Source organism: Zootoca vivipara, chromosome 3, assembly GCF_965207765.1.
Source record: "Zootoca vivipara chromosome 3, rZooViv2.hap1.1, whole genome shotgun sequence".
In the NCBI taxonomy this organism is placed as follows: Eukaryota; Metazoa; Chordata; class Lepidosauria; order Squamata; family Lacertidae; genus Zootoca; species Zootoca vivipara.
Window position 1 is genome coordinate 57,450,687 of NC_142586.1, and position 19,956 is coordinate 57,470,642.

The following is a 19,956-nucleotide window of genomic DNA, read 5'->3' on the forward strand; positions in this document are numbered from 1 at the left end:
TGTGGAAGGACGTGTGGATCCAGAAATGGCTTCCACAGTCACTTACGGACTCATTGTTAAAGCCGTGTTTATGGAAGACAATCTTACTCGGCTACGAGTGATCGCCAAAGAAGACATTAAAAGCACATCACTTCCCTCAAAGAACCCCGGAACTGTAGTTTACCCCATTACACAGCTGCAGTTCCCAGGGTTCTTTGGAGGAAATCACATGCTTTAAACGTACAGTATAGTATGTATGCAGCAGCAGCAATAGAAGAAGAAGAAGAAGAAGAAGAAGAAGAAGAAGAAGAAGAAGAAGAAGAGGAGGAGGAGGAGGAGGAGGAGGAGGAGGAGGAGGAGGAGGAGGAGGAGGAGGAGGAGGAGGAGGAGGAGGAAGCCAGGACTAGCTTTCTCCTATGTCCTGATCTGACTTCATCTATAGACTTTTGGGTCAGGAATCTGAGACCTTCGTTCCAACAGAGGATTTTTCCTCTGTCTGTGTTTCTGATTTTAGAGTCCTTTAGACATGATATAGGAATCGGCCATCTGAGTTTCCTGCACTGGAACCCTGCTTCTCCCTCTAAGCAAGTTTGCAACCATACGAGCGATGTAACAAGGTCTATCCTGCAAGACGGCAGAAAATCCCAAATAACCGTAGTGCCTCATCCGATAAAGAAAGAAGCAACTGCATGTGCTATGTAACAAATGAAAACTTCCGGGTGTCAAAACATTGTGTGTAGTTATGAAACATTTTCTAAAGGTCTTGGGAGGCTTCAAATTGTATATGTTACTTTATGCTTGTTACTTTGTGTTCAATTAATATCTAAATGGAAATTGCAACCTTTCTCTGTAGTTGTCACTTCCTTATGTAAACTATGTTTCTTGGGAGGATGAAGGCCTACTCTGTATCTGATCATCCATGGACTATCTGCTGCAACTGAAATCTTGAAACTCTATGGTTAAATATCAGCCACCAGTCATCCTTTCTTGCACTTGGGAAAAGAAAGGGTCAACATGTTCACTCAGTCACCTAGAGACTATACTTACCTTTTGACATTTCCAGAGGGAACAAACTCCCCTCACTCCACCTAACGTCACCACCCATCTGCAAAGCCCCAAGTAACCCATGGTGTACCTTTCTTACGTGTACATGATGTAGGCCTGGCACGAAGGGAGTGGGCATGGGAAATGAAAGATCATCACTGAAGGCTATAAAAGCATGGCCCATCTTTTTTTCTAGGTTCTCTCACCTGTCTCTCACAGACATGGGAGGGGAGGGGGAAACCCTGTTGCAACAGTACTTCAATAAAGATCGGACCACCTTGCTTCAAATACTTTGGCCTCAGGCTCCTTCCATCCCGACTGACAAAAGGCTCTTTCAGCTTCTTTGGTGCAGGGAGGGTTCCCTTGGGTTCATTCTCTCTCCCGTTCATTGCATTCATCAGACACAAGGTATAATCTGCAGAGGAGAAGGCAGGCAGGTAGATGGTTACATTGCTCAGTGACATCTGTTAATGATTGCTAAATATAAGAGGCTTTGACACTGAAACAGACCTTTCAGAGAGCTTGAAGTTATCTGTGCATTCACTGGCATTCAGAAGGTGATGAATACTCTTTTGGATACCAGAACTGTCACTCTTTCTGCTATAAAGCACCTCACAAATGGTCTCATGCCATTGAAAAAGTGACTAGATGTACTGAGAAGATAAGCAGAGCAGTTAAACCTGCAATGCAGGCTGTATTTAGGAAGGATAGCTGAAAGCATTGTACCAAGAGGGCACAACAGTGTCAGGCTTTCTCCTTCTATAGGAGGCTGTGCCAATAGATGCAAAGGTTGCATTCTACTCTCACCTTCCAGTGGAATGTCTAGGGCTGTAGACCTATGTGGATGTAAGTTCCATTTAACACAATGAGGTTTCTGGGTATACAGGAATTATTGGGACACACATTAATTGTGATAAAGCGACTTCCTTTTTCACCAGGTTTTCAAGATTTTGAGTTCGGTAAAAGAAATTGCTGTCAATGTCAGTTTTTCTAATAGCCAAATAAGCCATCACTTGAGTATTTGCTTTCTTAGAAATGAACAACATCTCACTTTCTGTATCTGCATAGATTTTGTACCTTTATGGACTTATTTCAAAGCTTTGTATTACTAGTTTAGCTTTCACAATATTTAGCCATAAGAACTCACCCAGACCCTGCAGTCATCATCTGAAGCCCTTCGTTGTGTGTCAACACAAGAACAGGGTTTTTCTGTAGTGGCTCCCCGTATGTGGAATGCTCTTCCCAGGGAGGTTCGCCTGGCACCTTCATTACATATCTTTAGGTGCCAAGTGAAAATGTTTCTCTTCAATCGTGCATTCAGCTGATTAACATTCTATAACTTTTTTAATACGTTTGTGGGAGGGGGCTTATTGATTTGTTTTTGCTTTATTATGTATTTTGTGTTCTCATTTTATATTTTTCTGTTGTGAACCACCCTGGGATCTTTGGCTGAAGGCCGGTATACAAATCAAGTAAGTAAGTAAATAAATATTAATAACTACTTGAATTATTGCTGTAATTAAAATATGCAAACTGATTTATTGTATCACTGAGCAAGAACCTGGACTGCATGTCTTTCCCAGCCCACGTGGTGGCATCGTTCATCTAAATTTCACTTTAACAAAAAAATAGTTCAGTAGGAAAATTCTGCTAGTAGTCCAAAGTTTTCTATAGAGAGTGTGACTCTGTTAACTGGGTGTTCTGAGTCTTCTTTGGTCTCTCGGCATCTACGGTATGCTAACAGGTAACATTGTCCTGTCATTTGTTACTGTTTGCTATAGAGGCCAAAAAAGGCCTATAGAGATCAATGTATTGATGGAGAAATTCCAGAAAGGTAACTGCGTTAGTGCTCTTGCAGCAAAAACAAGGAGCCCTTGTGACATCTTAAGGGCTGACATATTTAATGTGGGATAAGGTTCAGTGCATTAAGACCCACTTCATCAAATGCATGAAGTGTAAGCTGCAGTTGGCAGGCATATATACACATGGGTGTAAGGTGGGAGGGGAGTAAACACTGGAGTTCAATGGCAATGGAATGCAAAAAGTATAGTCTGTGATCATTTAACTGGAGCTTGAATGTACGCAAAAGAAGCAGAGTAATAAATATATGTGCACTGCAATCTTCAGACCATAAAAAACTATGGAATGCAGTTTGTGATTCCTAGAACATTCCTACTTGGTGAATGCTGGGCTTGCTGATGTGGCACTGTGGGTACCATGGCACTCTCAAGTTTTTCTCTGATGCCCATGAAGCCTCTAAGTCTCCTTGGTCATGAAGTGGGGAGGGTGATTACTTTTTTCTCCCTTTAAAAGTAAATAGAGCTGAGGGACGAAATTGGAAGAGTCACACTCTTTCCTACTTCCTCTTTCAGCTCTATGTGCTTTTCCAGGCTCTGAAATTCTGCTTTATCAATTCCCCTCGGAAGGCCAACCCAAGGGGATTGGGGAACTATGTTTTCGGCAAGCACAGACAAGCCCTCTTCCAGTAAATGAGACAGAGCCTTGGTGGTTTGTTTATCCATGCTGGCAATTAGCACAGCCGCTTGTGCATGTACTTTTCACCCTAGTGTAAAACTGTATTGCACCTATACTGTAGTGATAAAGCAAGGTCTTTATTGCCGATATGGTCAACAGAATCATTGCATATAACAAGTCCACTACATTCCTCTTACATCAGGCATGCAGGTGCAAAACAAGGCCATTTGCTGCTATGGAAATAATTTGGCTTCAAAGCAAGACCTTAAATTGGCTATCAGCCACCTCTCACAGCTGAGCTTACTGAGCTCGGCTGTGAGACATGGCTGATGGCCACATTAGCTCTTTCCTCTGTGGCAAATTAATTTCATTTCATATAAGCATTTGCAAGTCATGAATATAATCAAGAGAAACAGAGCTGTGTGTATTCTGAATTCCTGCAGTCACAATACCACATATTTGGTGCCAGGTGAGTAATCTGGTGTGGTTCAGTTTGTAAAAAAAAAAGTGGGGGAGCAAGTTTCTAGAACTTCTGGCTGCAAAATAAGGTTGAAAAGATGCTCAGTGAGATGCTCACAGGATGAGGGGGTTGGTGATCTGGGAGAAAATAGAAGCTGCCTTCCTATAAGGACACAGGAGGCAGTTGCTCTATACCGTACTAATACCATAACTCAGGCTTGCTTTCAGAGCGGTAGCGTCTTTCCTCGATTCCAGTTGTTGTTCTCCCCCAGTCCTGCTCTATCTTTTTAACTGAGGATGCTGGGAAATGAATTTGGGAACTTGCGCAAAGCACATGCTCTGTCACTGAGCTATGATCCTTTCCCAAAGGGGAGTGGGGACTTTGCTCGCTCCCATCTCCCATGTCGTATGTGGTGATACTTTGGAGCCTCCCAAGAGCCAGAAGTGGGGATTGAATATTCTGCACACCCGCTGCTCATTTCATGCCCAGATAATAGAGGGTGCACATCTGACCTACCACTCTGCAATGGGGTGAAATATGCCTTTTGCGAAAGGGCAATGAAAAAGGAATGAAAGATTTGGCATTTTCCACATCTGCTCTGCTAATCATCCCAGCCCCCGGCCTCTTTAGACTTTTTTTTTTTAAGGAGAGATTGCCCTTAAATATTAGGTGGTACTCAGCTATGAGTCAAACTTATTAGCTTCATTAAAATTAATAGGTTGAGCTTAGTCACATCCATTAATTTCAGGGGGTCTACTTAGAGTTGGGTACCATCCATTGCAGAAGCACAGGCGCACGTTCAAAGCAAGGTTCCTTTCTATAGGATGTGCATTTTCTCTGAGATCAGGTTGGTTAACAGTGGGTGGAAGGTGAGCAGGGGATTATGCCCACCTTCCCCTCTAGCAGAGATGTGAGATGACTCACTTGTTTGAATCACACAGTCCTTTTGCTAATCTAAATACCATGATGCAACCGGCATGTTTAGCACTATGTGTAGAGTGACAGGTGAGGGGCAAGCTGCTTTAGACCAAGACGGCCCTGTGGTTCATGATTCCAGCTCCAACTTCCAGATTCGTACTCGTAGTAAGAATACTGTTACAGCAGTAACATGAACAAGTGGGTTCAACCACAAGGGAACACACTAGTGGGCTTTTGATTTTGCACAGCATCTACACAAGTTTCTAGATACCTCTCTGGAAATCACTCCTTTAGTCTGCTGTTCCCAGCATGCATGTGCTACTGGCAGCCTGAGAATGCCTACTCACCAAGTTGATTTGGCAGCTGGCAATCAGAAAAAAGTGCCAGGCCAAAGGAGGTTGGATGGTTGTGATATCAAGTATTCTGCACAAAGCAGGTTTCTGTGATAGGAGTTTTCACTAGCCTATCAACAAGACTTAGCTGGGTTGGTGGACATGCTGGACTGCTTGAGGGGTTTCTTGCCAGTATCTGGTTAGCCACTGTGAGAACAGGATGCTGAACTACATGAGCCTTTGGCCTGATCCAGCAGGACTTTTCTTATGTCATTGATTTTCTCACTGGCAAGCATTTTATCAAATAGCCTGACTGTACATTACTGAAAAGACTCCTCTTTCTATAGTAGTTTTTGACCCTTGGATGTTTAAAAGCATACACATTTCTTGTCTTGTGAAGGAAAATGCTAAGGAAAATGTGGTTCAGAAGAAATGATGTCTTGATCTTATAAAAGGAAGAACTGACAGCATTTATAGAAATATTGTCCAAGATTTTACTGCAAACCAATGGGTTTGGTCACAAAAATTATACACATTGTATAATAACCATGTAAAGTACATTATAATAGTGGTATACATTATAAGCCTTTAAAGGTTTTTTTCCTTTTTAAATATACATCTACTATTGCAACCAACTGTACAAGTCTTTTTACAAATATGTACAACCAGGAATGAAAAAAAATACAAACCATAAATAATGCCCAGTTTTACAGATGAACCGATAAAAATGATAATGAAATAAACCAACAGTTTTGATACTGCAGCTGGGGCATTTTGGTCCCTAGAAACCCATTCTAAAAATAGAAATATTTATATATATTTATATATTTATATATATTTTTCCATAGCAGCAATGCTTTCTTCAAGCATTATGGGTACTAGTCATTGAAGCCCATCATTATTAATTTTTACATTGTTTTTTTCTTTAAAAAAATCATCTATCTACACATATTAATTTATTGTCTTCCAAATATGGAAGGAACAAACAATGCCCCCCATTGTAGTGTCCTGCAAGTGTCACACTGATGCTTCTGAACAAAGTCCATCTGAAAAATATGCATAACACACTGACACCATTGTCCTCATAGCAAACACACACACACACACACAAAAGAAACACACGTGTGAATCAGGAAACACTCTTGTGACAGGAAAAGCTTTGGAGCTCACAAGATCTCAGGGGAAAAAGGCACGTTTTCGTAAAATCATCCCCATCATATCCAGAAAGATCTTCAAGCTAGGCTTTTCAGAACAAACTCTCTCAAAAAAGGGGGGGTGCACACAGCATGTTGTTCTTAAGCTTACAATCTATGGCAGTCTATGGCAGCAGTAGCTTCTTCCTTCTTTCCTTCTAAAGGCGATAGCACCACTTTGGTGGGTGGGAAGAACTGGAAATTGAAATGTTTTGCAAGTTCATTCAAAAGTAGTCAGAATGTGCTCTTCCAAATGAACGGCAGGAACGACGACAACAAAAGCTCCCAGAAAAATAAAGTAACGCAGTTGAAATTAAGGCTGCAAAGCCTGCCACACAGTGAGAAGATGTGCAAAATAATAATAATCCCCTCTCCTTTTTGAAGGTGACCGGACAAACTGGCAGCTTACACAGAAGGCCAACAGAAGGGTCATTGTTAAATGAAGAAAAAGTACAAACAGATCGCTGTAATAGAAATTCACAAGAAAGAATCCATGGGAGGGGCATAGGAGAAGCCCAGAAATGCTTCAGCGGCTTCCTTGACGCTGGCAGTGATGAGGATGCTGTCTGAAGACTGGCCAATGGAGTTCGGGACAGGCTCATCTGTAAACTCAGGGTCAAAGTGCCGCAGGTCATTGGGGCCACTCTGAGAAAACAAAGAGGGTTCTGTTGTTAATGTCGGACTGGGAAGAAATGTTCAAATCTTTCCTTAACTGGGAGTGGGGCCTACATTTGTTTTTTTTTTAAAGTAAAACCAATCTAGGCACTTCATGGGAAGGCAATTACAAAAAACAAAACTGGATCACCCCCCTGAACTCGTTTCAAACAAAAACTAGAAATCTAACGGTGTGTGTGTGTGTGTTGGACTGGAGTCTGATCTGGATTGGCTGCTGTGGTCTAACAGGTCAACATGCACCTCCAAGCTCATAGAGTTCACCTGACCTGATTGCCTCACCTCATACCTGAACTGCATGAGGCAATTCCGTCCACTTATCTATAAACTCCAAGGTGGCATTTAAAAATTAAGACACCTGCTCAATTGCTTCACATTGATAACACACTAGAACCTGCTAAAAACTAGCCTGTCATTATTTTTACCTTCAACCCCTGGGTACCCCAGTATAAATAGAAAAGTCTTTCCTATAATTAGAAGACGACACTTACCACATTTGGGTTGAAAGGGGGTGTAATCTTCTTATTAATGAGATCATCCCAGTTTATTAGGGAGAAGAAGATGTGGTTCTTAATCTCCATCTGTTGAGGAAATGGAAATCAGATCAGTTCAGGCAAGAGTAATTGGAAAAGACTGGTATCGTCTAGCCAACTTCCGAAACCCATCCCTGACAACTCGCAGGATTATACTTACAAAGTCCTCCTTCGCACCCAGCCTCTTGGTCCTGTCCTTTTGCAGAAGACCTTCCAAAAGGTGTCTCGCAGAGTTGGTAATATTTGGCTTCAGCTGCAGAGGTTTGTTCAAGATGTTGTCATACATTTCTGCTGTGTTTCTGCTATAGAAAGGGGGCTGGAGAGAGAGATGGGGAAACAGATTTTTAGTCCCAAGAGTCTAACTTACTGTACTGCCTGTATCACAATACACTTAAGTTTGATACCCATCTTGAGGCACTGGAATGGCTATGACACCTGTAACTACAGATTTCCCCTTCTCATGTCCCATCCACCCAAGGAGCATAAGGCAACTGCTTATATCAGGTCAGACTAATGGTCCATCTAAGTCAGTAATGGCTACATGGCTCTCCAGGGTTTCTCAAGTAGGGAATTATTCCCTGCAAAGCAGATGATCCATCTCTGTGCTATGGCCACAAATATGTGTACCATGTAAGAGACCCACATGCAAAATATGGGCTCCAACTGAAGTTTGCAACATTTATAAATTCAGTGGAACTAAGATCCAGCTCTTTCTTATGCTGGTAACTTACAGATGGAAACATGACTGGTATGTGTTTGCAATTGGCCAGTTGCTCACTGTTTTTGCTTACCAGTCCATAAAGCATCTCGTACAAAACAGCCCCAAGGCACCACCAGTCAACAGTCCGGTCATAGGGTTGCTTGTGAAGGACTTCGGGGGCAAGGTACTATTGAAAACAAAAACATAGGAAACATTAGAATAATGTAGCCAGCCTGCATTCTTAAAATCCTGCATCCACTTAAAAATAACCTTAGTGACCTGATTGAGTGGGGCCACACCAATCTTTGTATCTGTAGAACTTTGTTCTATAGGAGTCCCTAGATAACTTTTTCTTTTTGCCCTTAAAGCCTAGCATTTGTAGGTTCTGGCATTTCCCTCCCTCTCCCCCCCACCCACTGCAGCTTTGTCAGCAGCGCTCATCAATCAAAGCCTGTCTGACTGCTTCACTAAACAACACAACATGTCCTTTTGTCCAATCTGGGAAATTCTTCTTCCCTCTGCACACTTTGGGCACATGCATCACTGCCATGTGGATAAAGAAAGCAGAACCCAGACCTACCTCAGGAGTGCCACAAAATGTGGAAGTTGTGCCATTGTGCTCTATGTTCTCTTTGCAGAGTCCAAAGTCAGTCAAGACAATGTGGCCTTGAGAATCCAGCAAAATGTTCTCTGGCTTCAAGTCCCTAGGGCAAAGGAAGGAAAATACACAGGTCAGCCAATGGCTCTCAACTCTTATGTTTATTATAAGCAATGGGATTTTATCAGGTTTATTGTTTAAGGGGGGGGGGGGTGTTGTCCCTTTGAAAACAAACAGGTTCGATGGCTAGCCCCCAAGCACTTTCTAAAGGTCATTTACCAAGAGCATTTAGTCTATGTGCATGAGTAGCATCTATTTACTGGTTCTAACCCATAACCTGGAAGCGAATCTAAAAATGTTGTGCTGCACTGATCCCAGTACCCAGAAAACTACTTCCCCCAGTTTTCACAGAAACCATGCAAACCACCTGCCCTGCTTACCGGTAAACTATATTCAGCGAATGCAGGTAACCCAGTGCACTGGCAATTTCAGCAGCATAAAAACGAGCTCTTGGCTCCAGGAAGCAACGTTCCCTCTGGAGATGGTAGAACAACTGCAGGAGACAAGGAAGGAGGGGGAGAAATCTGTTAGTGATCCCAAAACCATTAAAAACAATGCATTTAATTAAGCGCTCTCTCTCTCTCTATATATATATATAGCTAGAGAGAACAATGGTAGGAAATGGCCTAGTAATCCGCTGGCTGCTTCCTGCTGTGAGAGGCTGGCAAGCAGGACCCCCTGAATCTAGTAACTCCTCCCCAAAACTCCTCTTCATACTTAATAGGATGAAAACACTGCCTTATTTGTACACATGGCAGGACTGACTTTGTTTTCAGCAAGGAGGAGTTTGAATGATCTTTGTCTCTTTGGAACCCCCCCCCCCCCTTATGGTTCTGTGCACTCTTTTTGCTTACCTCTCCACCATTGATGTAGTCTAGGACAAAATACAGCTTGTCTGCAGTCTGGAAGGAGAAGTGGAGTCCCACCAGGAAAGGGTGCTTCACGTTCTTCAGTAGGACGTTGCGTTCTGACATTATGTGTTTCTCCTAAGAAGAAGGGGAGTAGGAAATTGTTCATTAACTGAGCAGCAGAAAAGTAGGACTATTATAATTAGTTTGCTGATTGGCATTTCTCATGAAATGGGTATAATTCAGTTACTTACCTCCTTCTTTTTCAGGATTGCTTTCTTCTGGAGGACTTTTACTGCATAGAAGTGCTCTTCTGCCTTGTGCCGTGCAAGAAGAACCTGAAATAAACCAAGACACCCCCTTTGTTTAGGTGTGATCATGATGCAAGGGAACTATCAAGTCACAACTCAGCTATGTCCTTTCTGCTACCATGAGGCCCAGCTATAGAGCAATTCTGCACAACTCAATGGGCGGGCAGTAAAATACCACATATCAACATAATGGGTGGGTGCCACTGCCTTAAGGCAGGGAATGGGACAATATAGCCTTCATTTCCCCCTTGTGCTTTATGATCCATATAGCAAATTTGCTTACATAAATTTCAATGGAACCTTGGTTTTCAAGAATACTCCACCTCACACCCCTTCATACTCAACTTCTTATTAAATCCCCCTGGCACTCCAAGTAGTTTGATACCCTAAATATTACAGGCCCATTGACCAAATGAATATGTATGCTTACCTTCCCAAAGCTGCCTTTTCCAATGACCTTCAGGAAATGGAAATCTGATGGTTTAGCATGTGGGTTAGAAGAAGGGCCAAGGTTGATCTGCTGGGATGGACTGGGCTGCAGTGAACAAAAAAAATATGGAGAGAGAGAAAATCAAATATTTGTACAGAAATACTTGCTGCAGATTATTACTTTTTTAAAAAAACACAGTTAATTGCATTGCATTCTTCTATGGGGGAAATAATATGCTTGAAAGATTATGTTAATTTAAAAATAAGAGTTTTCTCTGCTCTAGAGGAAAATGCTATATCTTTATTGCAAAACACTTCTTTCCAAGTTGCACCACTACAATGTGTCCTGAATGGAAAAACCCATGCCAGATTACCAATGGATAGAACATCCATTTAAAACCTGTTGCTATTACTGTCACATTAAAGTTGCTATTACTGTCACATTATAGAAGCTACTTACTGGAGGAGAAGGATTGGCATTCATAAGTTCAGGCTCTTGAGGCTGGGAGATCTTCAAAATAGATTGAACTTCAGGGCTGCAAGAGATTAAAGCCAGGGTAATTAGTAAAAGCTGAACAAGGTACAGAACATAAACATTTCACCACCAGGGGGCATTGTAACATTCTAACTGGAAAGTTTCAGGTTGGCAGACTGCTAAAAACAACTGGCTTATTAGGTTTCAGGGCTAAGATGAAACCGGAGACAGGAACAAACCATTCTGAGCAAAGGGACTTAAGTTTCCTCTGTAATTAAAGGTCAGAGGAGGGAATGAGGGATCAGGAAATCTAAACTAGGTGCCTTTCTCCAGTTTTATATTCTTCAGCCAAACAGTAAAACTTAGCTGAATGCAATTAATTTTTTTTAAAAAAAATATTTTCCAATCTAGAAAATTATATTCTGTTTCCTACTAATTTTTTTACAACATCTGCATACAGGGTTGCAGCTTTAATGACACCCGCTTCTACCACACAGGTGTCACTAAAGTTACTTTCTAGTAAGTATACTTAGGAGTATAAGTCCCACTGAAATTACTGAAATTTACAACTGAGTAAGCATGCATGATACTGTAAACTTTTTTAATTTAACAAATTCTCTGTTAAATTTTAGAACGAAGTTCCATGCATTTCTCAGGCAATTTCTGCAGAATACAGTAAGGGAAAAAAAAACAACCCACAAAAAATACTTACTGTTTGCATGCGTAGGAGTTGGTGGCTATCTTTTGAATGAAGTCATTCAGCCCCATTCGTCTCTGTTTCATGAAAGCTGCAAACAATCACAAGAGAGTAGGGGGTTGTTAGAAATTAATTCCCCATCTTCTTTCCTTTCCTTTATTTAATTAATGCGCACACGCGCCCTCTCCATCCCTTGAATGCAACAAGAGATCCTCATTTCTACAACACGGTTACAATCAGGAGGGCGCACGCTGTTTATGCTCCTTTTCCTATTGCTATCTCCTCCTCGTCGTTCCCACTCACCGATCAGTATTGCCACCATCCCTCTCATCTTGGAGTAAGTTAGCGTGGATCCCGAAGCTTCGGCTTTGACCGTCATTGCGGACGTTCTAGGTTTCTCAGTGTTGGGAGAAATAATAATCCAAGCAGATGCGCGAGGGAGAATCGATGCGCGAGAGCCCTTCCAGGCAGCTAGCTGCTTGCTTGCTTGCTCTGCTTCCGAGTTAGGGAATTAGTAGCGGGGATAAAGCGCGCAGTGCCAATTTAGTTCACCCTGTTGAATCAGCTCGCGTCTGCCGCTCGGCCGCTTGCCCTGGGGCTTTATATAGGCGCGGTCTGGGCGACAGCACAGGCGGAGAGGAAGGAGGGGCGGAGCCAGAGGGGAACAATGAGGAAGAGTCTCGCTCTCCCCCCCGCCCCAGGCGCCCGGAGCTGCCGGGTGACATGCAGGCCTGGCGCCCGGCCCGCCCTTCCCCACGACATGTTCCCCTCCCTTGACGTTAGAAAGGAGTCTCGCAAGCCGGGTGGAGAGGAAGAAGGCCGCCACCTACCACGCCACCCCCCCTTTTATCCTTTTTCACCCTCAGCAAATTGCAGTGAGATTAATTGGCAGGAGTTCTAGGGAAGGGAGAGACAATGCAACAAAGCTCTGGGGTTGCAATTGCAAACAAACCTTGGAGAGAGATGCCAGCCTTATTTTTATGTACTTATTTATTGCACGGCAGAATTAGAACCCCGCTCTTTGCCTTGCCAAGACGCTCAGGGCGCTTGCTGCGTCCTTGGGGGGGGGCAACCTCCCCGCACTCGTCCACCCGTGTGAGTTAAGAAATGTGCCCAGGAGGTCGCTGCCCCTCGAAGGTGCTAAATTGGCCAGCAGCCTATTTTTTGTCCTTAAATGTACCTGCCTTGTTCCTCAAGGCCACCATAACGCGCAAAGGAAGTCCCATTTTTGTCACTCTTTACACTTCCACAGAGAGACCCGTCGCGGGATAGGATAGCCTTGGTTTTTCAGACACCCCCAGGTCCGAGATGGACCTCATCCAAGGATCGATTTGTTCCAGAGATAAGAACAAAGGCATTTCCGTTGCGACACTCAGCCCTGTCTCTCACAGGAGGCGCCGAGGGCGGGGGGATTGGGAGAGCCATATCTAGATCGTTTCCCCCTCCCAACCTGATAATCGGAAGGTACATACAGCCCCTGGACGTGGAATTTCCATGCAGTAACCAAGGGTGTCCTTGAACATATTTAGAATGTTCTGTGAATTAGTGGACAACCACAGCTAATCCCCCCCAACACGGAATTAGGCATCGGGGTTTCCCGAGAGCTGTCACTCCCAGGCAGGCCGGGGCATCCTTAGACGTTCAGCCCTGCCCTCCTTCTTAACATTAATCCGGCGGCATTCCCTCCAACATTAGCTATTTATGGCACACCTACATAGGAAGAAATCTCCTTAATCTAAGGCAATGAGAGCAAAGCAGGAATCCCATTGGGTCGGAAGGTCCTGTGCCTCTGGATTCCTCCATCAAGGCAGGCAGAAACTTTCCCTACTCTTGAGAAAAAAAACGCCTTGGGGATCTGAGCCTCAGAGAGCAGACAAGACTGCTTTTGAGGAGTCTCTGAACTTCTTCTGTCTGTTTCCTCCCTCCCTTTCCTCCCTTGCCCTTTTCTTTATAAAAACCACCTCAAAGCAACTCCACTGTCGTTCAGACTGCGAAACAGAAACCGCTGGAGTCACACGGTTCCTGCTTTTACCAGATGGTATTTATTAATCGCCAGAGAGCGTCGCGGCGGGACGGGGCTGCCCAGGGGCTGCCTTGGCTGGCAAGCGCCTGAAGGCTCCAACCACGCGGCTCCAAAGGAATCCTGGGCCGAAGGAAGGCGTCCGGGGGCGGTTGTCAGTCAAGCAGGAGCTCATCCGAGCCTCATAACAGGGAGGAGAGAGATTTTCTCTCCCTTCACCCTGCAAGTAGCCCGAACACAAGGGAGAGAGACGCAAGCAGAACTGTAAAGGTCCCCGGCGCTGCGCAGGGCTTTCTTACCCAGATCCCGGCCAGAAGCCCCGGTCTTTTCCGTTCCCTGTAACACCGGCGGTTCCTTCTCCGTCTCACATCTGCAGATGTTAAGTTTATGGCAGCCTCCCCACCCCCAACGCCAAGTGTGTGAAGCAAAGGGAACCGGAGAGAGCCCCCCAGAGAGGATCGCTCCGCTCGATCTAAAGGAGAACCTCTGACGTCTGGGGTAAAGGCCGATAAGAAACGGCTTTTCCGCAGGGAGTGACTTGGCGGGGGGGCACGACTCTTGTTTCCTGCCGCTGTTCCTCAATCCCACAAACAAGCGCCCCTTCCAGGCGACCGGCGAGACTCCAGAAACCGATATTGCTGAAAGCGCCTTAAAAATATTGGGCGCGTGTGTATGGAATGAGATGATGGAAATCTCCACATTTGCAAAAGCAACGGGGAGAGAGAGGAAGGTGGCCGGGGGGGGGGGAGCTGACTCAGGCTGCAACGATTTCTTTTTCTTTTTCTTAATTTGCACAACTGTTTGAGAACACTCTGTGCCCGGATGGTGCGTTTATTTGTTTATGCTTTCCTCCGCAGCAGCGTTGCGGAACACGTGGGGCGTGTTTATGAATGGAGTTAGCCGGGACGCCGCCCACCGGTGACCTGAAGCACCGACGGTGGGACGCAATGGACGGCAGTCATAACATATTGCAGGGAGGGGAACGGGGGGGGGCGCGGAGAGCGAGCAGCGAGGTTGGGGCTGACTGAGACCACCTCCCGCGGCGAGGGCGGGGGGGGAACCGCCTTCCAACCCGATTGTTGTTACATTCCACCCTACCGATAAAATGCAACACGAATCGATTCAGTACCCCCCGCAAAACAACATCCTCCACCTTTGGCCACTGGGAGAAAGGCAAGCTTCTTAGCTAAATAAGCAGGCGAGCTCTGGATCAGAAGCTTACCTCTCTCTTTTCCTATCATTTAAATGCAGTATATGCGATGCAAGAGCCTCAGCGAACGGGACAGGCCTGCAAGTGCAATCCAGGCAGGGTGACTCGGGAGGAAGCCCACCCACCAGTCCAGCAATTGGTGCAGCAATAAAACTGCAAGCACATTTGCTAAAGTCCGATATTGTTTCAAACTGCATGTGGAACCACGAGTTGAGATTGTTGTACTGCAGGGGGTTGGACTAGATTACTCTCGGGGGTCGAGCATGATTGATACCGACTGGATCCCTGGAATCCACCTTTTTTTGGTCCCTGAACGCTGCTCAAAAAGAGCTTTCAGCGGATTTTATTTTTACTGGACTTTCTGCCTCCGTCCTCCCCCCTTCCCAGCTCCTCCGGCTCGCGCACGTTTTCCTGCGCGCGCCCCCGCCAACACTGTTTTCTCCGACTGTCCACTTTCAAACGCTGCAAGCTGGGACGGATGGTTCGCGGAACCCCCAAATCCCAAGCAGAAAGCACGAGTTGGAAGCGGGATGGGTAGGTAGAGCTCTTCCACGCCGGATCTAGAATTAACACCCCAACAAAAGGGCTGGGCGGAAGCGCCTCGGGCCTGTGCAACTCCCACGGGCTGCCAGTTGACTTTGCTGACGCAAGATTGCAAAAGTTGCATTTTGGCTAATCCGTTGATTATTTTTTTTAAAAAAACAACAACATACAAAACTTTCGACTCCAATCCTTCAAGAATTCGGGGCTGTAGGAAAAAGCCGGGGGAACCGGACTAGTCCTGCTTTATCCTCCTTTATAACACTGCAGCTTTGATTATTAACAATAATAACAATAACGAGATCCCCCGGGGAAATCAACCCTGATCTAAAGCTTCCTCCGCCCCTTTCCATTACACATATCTCCCCGCGGCCTTTTCCTCCGCCAGCAGCGGCAGGGCAGCTCCAGGGAGCCCCCGGCGACACACAGCCTTTCTCGCAAACTTTACAAGCCTCTAATCGCCAGCAGCTCGAAGGGGCGCCGCCGCCTCGGGACTTCCCGCAACGCGCATGCGCTCAAATCCCCGCTTTGGCTCCTCCTCGCCTGAACCCGGCGAAACTGCTCATCCGCAGCCACTGCAAGACTCAGCTTTGAAGCCCCATTCATTCGCGGCTTCATTCACTTATACCCTGGACAACGCTGCTCTAGCGATCAGGTAGCACATGATGCCGAAGAGTCTCCTCCTCCTCCTTTTCACCTGCTTGACCACACAGGAAGCTGCTTTTTTAAAATATAGGGTCAGACTCATGGTCTCCGTTTGGGACCCCCAGTCAATCTGCCCATGTGATCTGCTTAACCGGAAATGCCTGCCAACTGGGATGGTGTTTTGGCCAGAGGGTTAGGCCAGTTCACTAGCGGTTGCTAGCCACGATGGCTGAGCTCTTCTGCCTCCCCTGTTGGCGGCAGCTCGCCTCCGGATACCAGTTGCTGGGAATCTCTGTCGTCCTCCTCAGGCCCTGCTTGCCCCCGGGGGCTTTGCATAGGCTTCTGGTCCCCCAGTCTGGGAACAGGATGGCGGGCTAGATCTAGGCCAGTGGAAGGGCGCTTCTTACATTTGTAGGAAATGTCAGGATTCGAACCCGGAGCCTTCTGCATTCCCAGCATGAGCCACGATGCTTCTCATCTAATGTCACTGAGCCAGCCAAGGTCGTTCTCATCCTCACAGCACCACATAGCCTTCTTCAGCATCATTTGTGCTCCCACAACATTAGTCCTGTGGCAGATGGCTGGGTGAAGCAAGCCAGCTGCCCAGGTGAGCCTTCTCTCTACCAAGAGCGCAAGATTTGCATTCAGAAGGTCCCAGATCCAGTCGCCGCAGCATCTCTAGGTAGGGTTGAGTTTGGGGGAGGAATTTTCAGAATCCCTGGAGAGCTTCTGTCAGTCAATACCGAGCTTTGATGCACTAATGGCCTTGGGAGAACACATCCTATGGTATTCACTACATCCTTGGAAGGATGCACTTGGAAAGAAGCACTGCTGTAATACCTGCCCCCACTCCGCAAAAACAACCTCCCGCAAACATTTAAGTTGCACTGAGACATCCAAGCCTTTGTTCCACTCCTGCGTCCTCTTTGACAAGCCACCTTTCAGGGAAGCCTGCATAAGCAAAGCGAGTTCAAGGCAACATTCCTATGGATTTGCCAAGGAATGACCTACAGGCAGTTTTCCCGTAAGACTTAAGCCTCTAGCATACAAAACCATGGTTTTTACACAGTTCTGTCCATCCACTCCCCTCCTCCTGCTTTTTCAGACGAGATTGCCTCGGAGCTAATCTTATCAGCGCACCCAGAAAACAATTGAGCCTCCAGCCTTTATCTCCAGCCGCATTTGATAGCGCTATTTTAAAGAGAGGGACAATCTAAGAGTGTCCATCTCAACTCGAGATTCAAGCGCTTTCTTCCTTCCCTAGGTCAGAAGTTGTTGTGAAAGTTTCCCACCGCGGGGGAAAAAATATATAATGCTAATTCGACCAACCTTTCAGCGAAGATTTTTCTTCTTTCCCTCTCATGGTGTTTGTCTCTTCCTCTCTGCCTCCTCCTCAAGATCCCACCACAAGTGCCAGGAGCCGCCGTTTCGGCAACCCTGTTCTAAATCCTCCGGCTTTGTTGTAATTCCCAACTAAAAAGCGTCTCCTTCTTTGGGCCGTCCGGCTCTCCGTCAACTTGCAGGGAGGCGGGCGATGAAATAAAGGAAACGAGCTGATCTGGCTGCCCAGTTTATGAACCTCGTATTAAAGGTGATTTACATACCAGAGAAGTAAAGTTCAACAAGAGCCACGTTGTTGCAACATAAACCCTGAGACTGACTGAAGTCAACACTTGCTTATTATATATATATATATAGTATGTACACACACACACACACAACATGCCCACACACAAACACACACCCAGCGCGGCAACTAGAAATGCCGGTCTCTTTTAATTGATGCAGCAGGAGACTTGAATCAAAACACAATTTGGGAAGGAAGGAAGGAGGGAAGAAAACACAGAGGGAGGAGGAGCCTGCGTCTGCGATCCCGAAATGCCCGTGTGACTTCTTTAATGTCCCTGTGCCCTCCAGGTATGGTTGGACATCAGTTCTCGCCAGCCCTAGCCAGTGGGCATAAGATTATGGGAAGAAGAATAGGACGGGGAGTAGAGGCAGCCTGGCTCCTGAGAATTTGCCATTTTCTTGTTATCATTAAGATCTTTTGCCAGCCCTTCACAGCAAACTATTTACATGCGATGTTAAAAGCCACCAAGACAAATTTGCAGCCCAGCAACACCCCAGTTTGCAGGGTTTCCCACTGGTATCTGGTTGGCCACTGTCTGTGAGGACAGAAACACTGGACTAGATAGGCCAATGGCCATTCTCTTGCTTGCTTGTTTAATTGCATTTATATACCCCAAAGGTGGTACATGGTTCTGTCCTGCCCCGCTCTACAACAACCCTGCAAGGCAGGTTAGGCTGAGAGGCAGTGCTTGGCCCAAAGGTCACTCAGTGAGCTCCACGGCCCAGTGGGGATTTGAACCCTGGTCTCCCAATGTCATAGTCCGACACACGAACCACATCCCCACGTTGGCTTTCTTGTGTTCCCCGCCTTTGATGTGGTCTGGGAACGCTGGATAAGGGTTCAAGGATAGGGATGTGGAGGCAATGTGGTGTTTTGTTTTGCTTTTGTAACCGTCGTGGATCATTGTAGGAAGAATCAAGCAGGCGATCCCCCAGATACACGGGCCACTTGAGCTGAAATGGGTTGAGGAGTTGGGTAGGTGGGGGATGGGTATCGTCTTACTGGAAGCTTGAAGGCTTAAGGAGGGGGCAGGCTAAAGGCAATGCGGGGAGACATCGCCCTGCTGGTCCTTCTGCTTTGACCCCGCGTCAAATTTGCGCTGGACGGCGACGGCAGCATCAGGCGGCGTCCGGCCGAGTTCCTCTCCGCTTCCCTTCCCGCCCGCCCAGCCGTCCGCTCCACTTCCCCCCTTTTCCTCTATATAGCAGTGGAGGGAGACAGCCGGGCTCCTGCTGCACACATGTCGCTTGCGCAGGAAAGGAGGCAAGCTGCGCGGAGACTGGCAGCCTTTTCCTCTCAGCCCGGCCAACGGAGGGGCGTGTGGAGGTTGGAGCCGGCGCCCTCATTCCCCGCCCGCCTCGTCCGCCCGCAGATCCTGGCACCTAAGCGCTTCCGAAAAGGAAAGCGACAGCTATTGCAGGGAGGGCTTTCCCCGCCGCCTGCGCCTCGCCTGCATCCCACTGACGTCTCTGCTCCACAAACTCACAGGAGATAGATGATAGATAGATTAGATAGATAGATAGATAGATAGATAGATAGATAGATAGATAGATAGATAGATAGATAGATAGATAGATAGATAGATAGATTAGATAGAGAGAGAGAGAGAGAGAGAGCGCAAAGGGTTAATAGCCTCCGACGGGGCGGTTGTCCCTAAGCGCCTGTACTGTAGTTTAAGTGTGGAATCGGCGACTAGGGGGCGCTCGAGCTCACTTTCCTTTCTCGTGGTGGAGGCGGGGGAAGGGCGGTTTAATGAGCTCCCACCGTGGACTCCCTACAGCGAGGAAACCACGCCGTGTCCCCATTTGGAAGGAACGGACGCGCCACTCGTTTCAAAGCCCCTGCCCCCTTACGATTCGAGAACGCGGCAGCCCTGCTGTTATCTGAACGAAGGCTACGGCCGGCAGATCAAACTCTTGGCATCTGCAATTGGCAGGCTGTGTCCCTGAGATGAGGGGTGGTTCAGGTCCTCGTTTTGCACGACAACCTGAAGCACAGTTAGGACATGTCTGCGTCCGGAAGCTTCCCAGGCTGCTGCTGGGACTAACTGACCCAGAAGCACAGGAAGTGCTCCTCCCTCCGTCCCCAAATAAAGCTACAAAGGAAGGAGGCGTAGGACAATTTATTCCCGACTTCAGCATCCTCACTGGCCTTGCAACCTGGCGCGTGGATCAGTGTAGCGATGGT

General features: G+C 46.4%; 1 protein-coding gene across 3 annotated transcripts; it reads right to left on the minus strand.

The window, feature by feature from the left end:
• Positions 1-5,678: 5,678 nt before the first annotated feature.
• Positions 5,679-17,793, minus strand: SGK1 (serum/glucocorticoid regulated kinase 1). Of its 3 annotated transcripts, none has more exons than XM_035108930.3 (12): positions 17,469-17,793; positions 11,740-11,815; positions 11,013-11,088; positions 10,554-10,658; positions 10,067-10,150; positions 9,819-9,950; positions 9,345-9,457; positions 8,887-9,010; positions 8,398-8,493; positions 7,767-7,922; positions 7,565-7,654; positions 5,679-7,046 (listed from the first exon to the last, which is right to left on the minus strand). In XM_035108930.3, exons 1-12 carry the CDS (start codon positions 17,500-17,502, stop codon positions 6,879-6,881), a joined length of 1,254 nt encoding a protein of 417 aa, XP_034964821.1. In that variant the 5' UTR covers positions 17,503-17,793; the 3' UTR covers positions 5,679-6,878. The 3 variants fall into 3 exon arrangements, with proteins under 3 accessions (XP_034964821.1, XP_034964822.1, XP_034964820.1); XM_035108931.3 differs by lacking the exon at positions 17,469-17,793 and adding an exon at positions 14,044-14,445; XM_035108929.3 differs by lacking the exon at positions 17,469-17,793 and adding an exon at positions 12,028-12,298.
• Between the last annotated feature and the right edge of the window lie 2,163 nt (positions 17,794-19,956).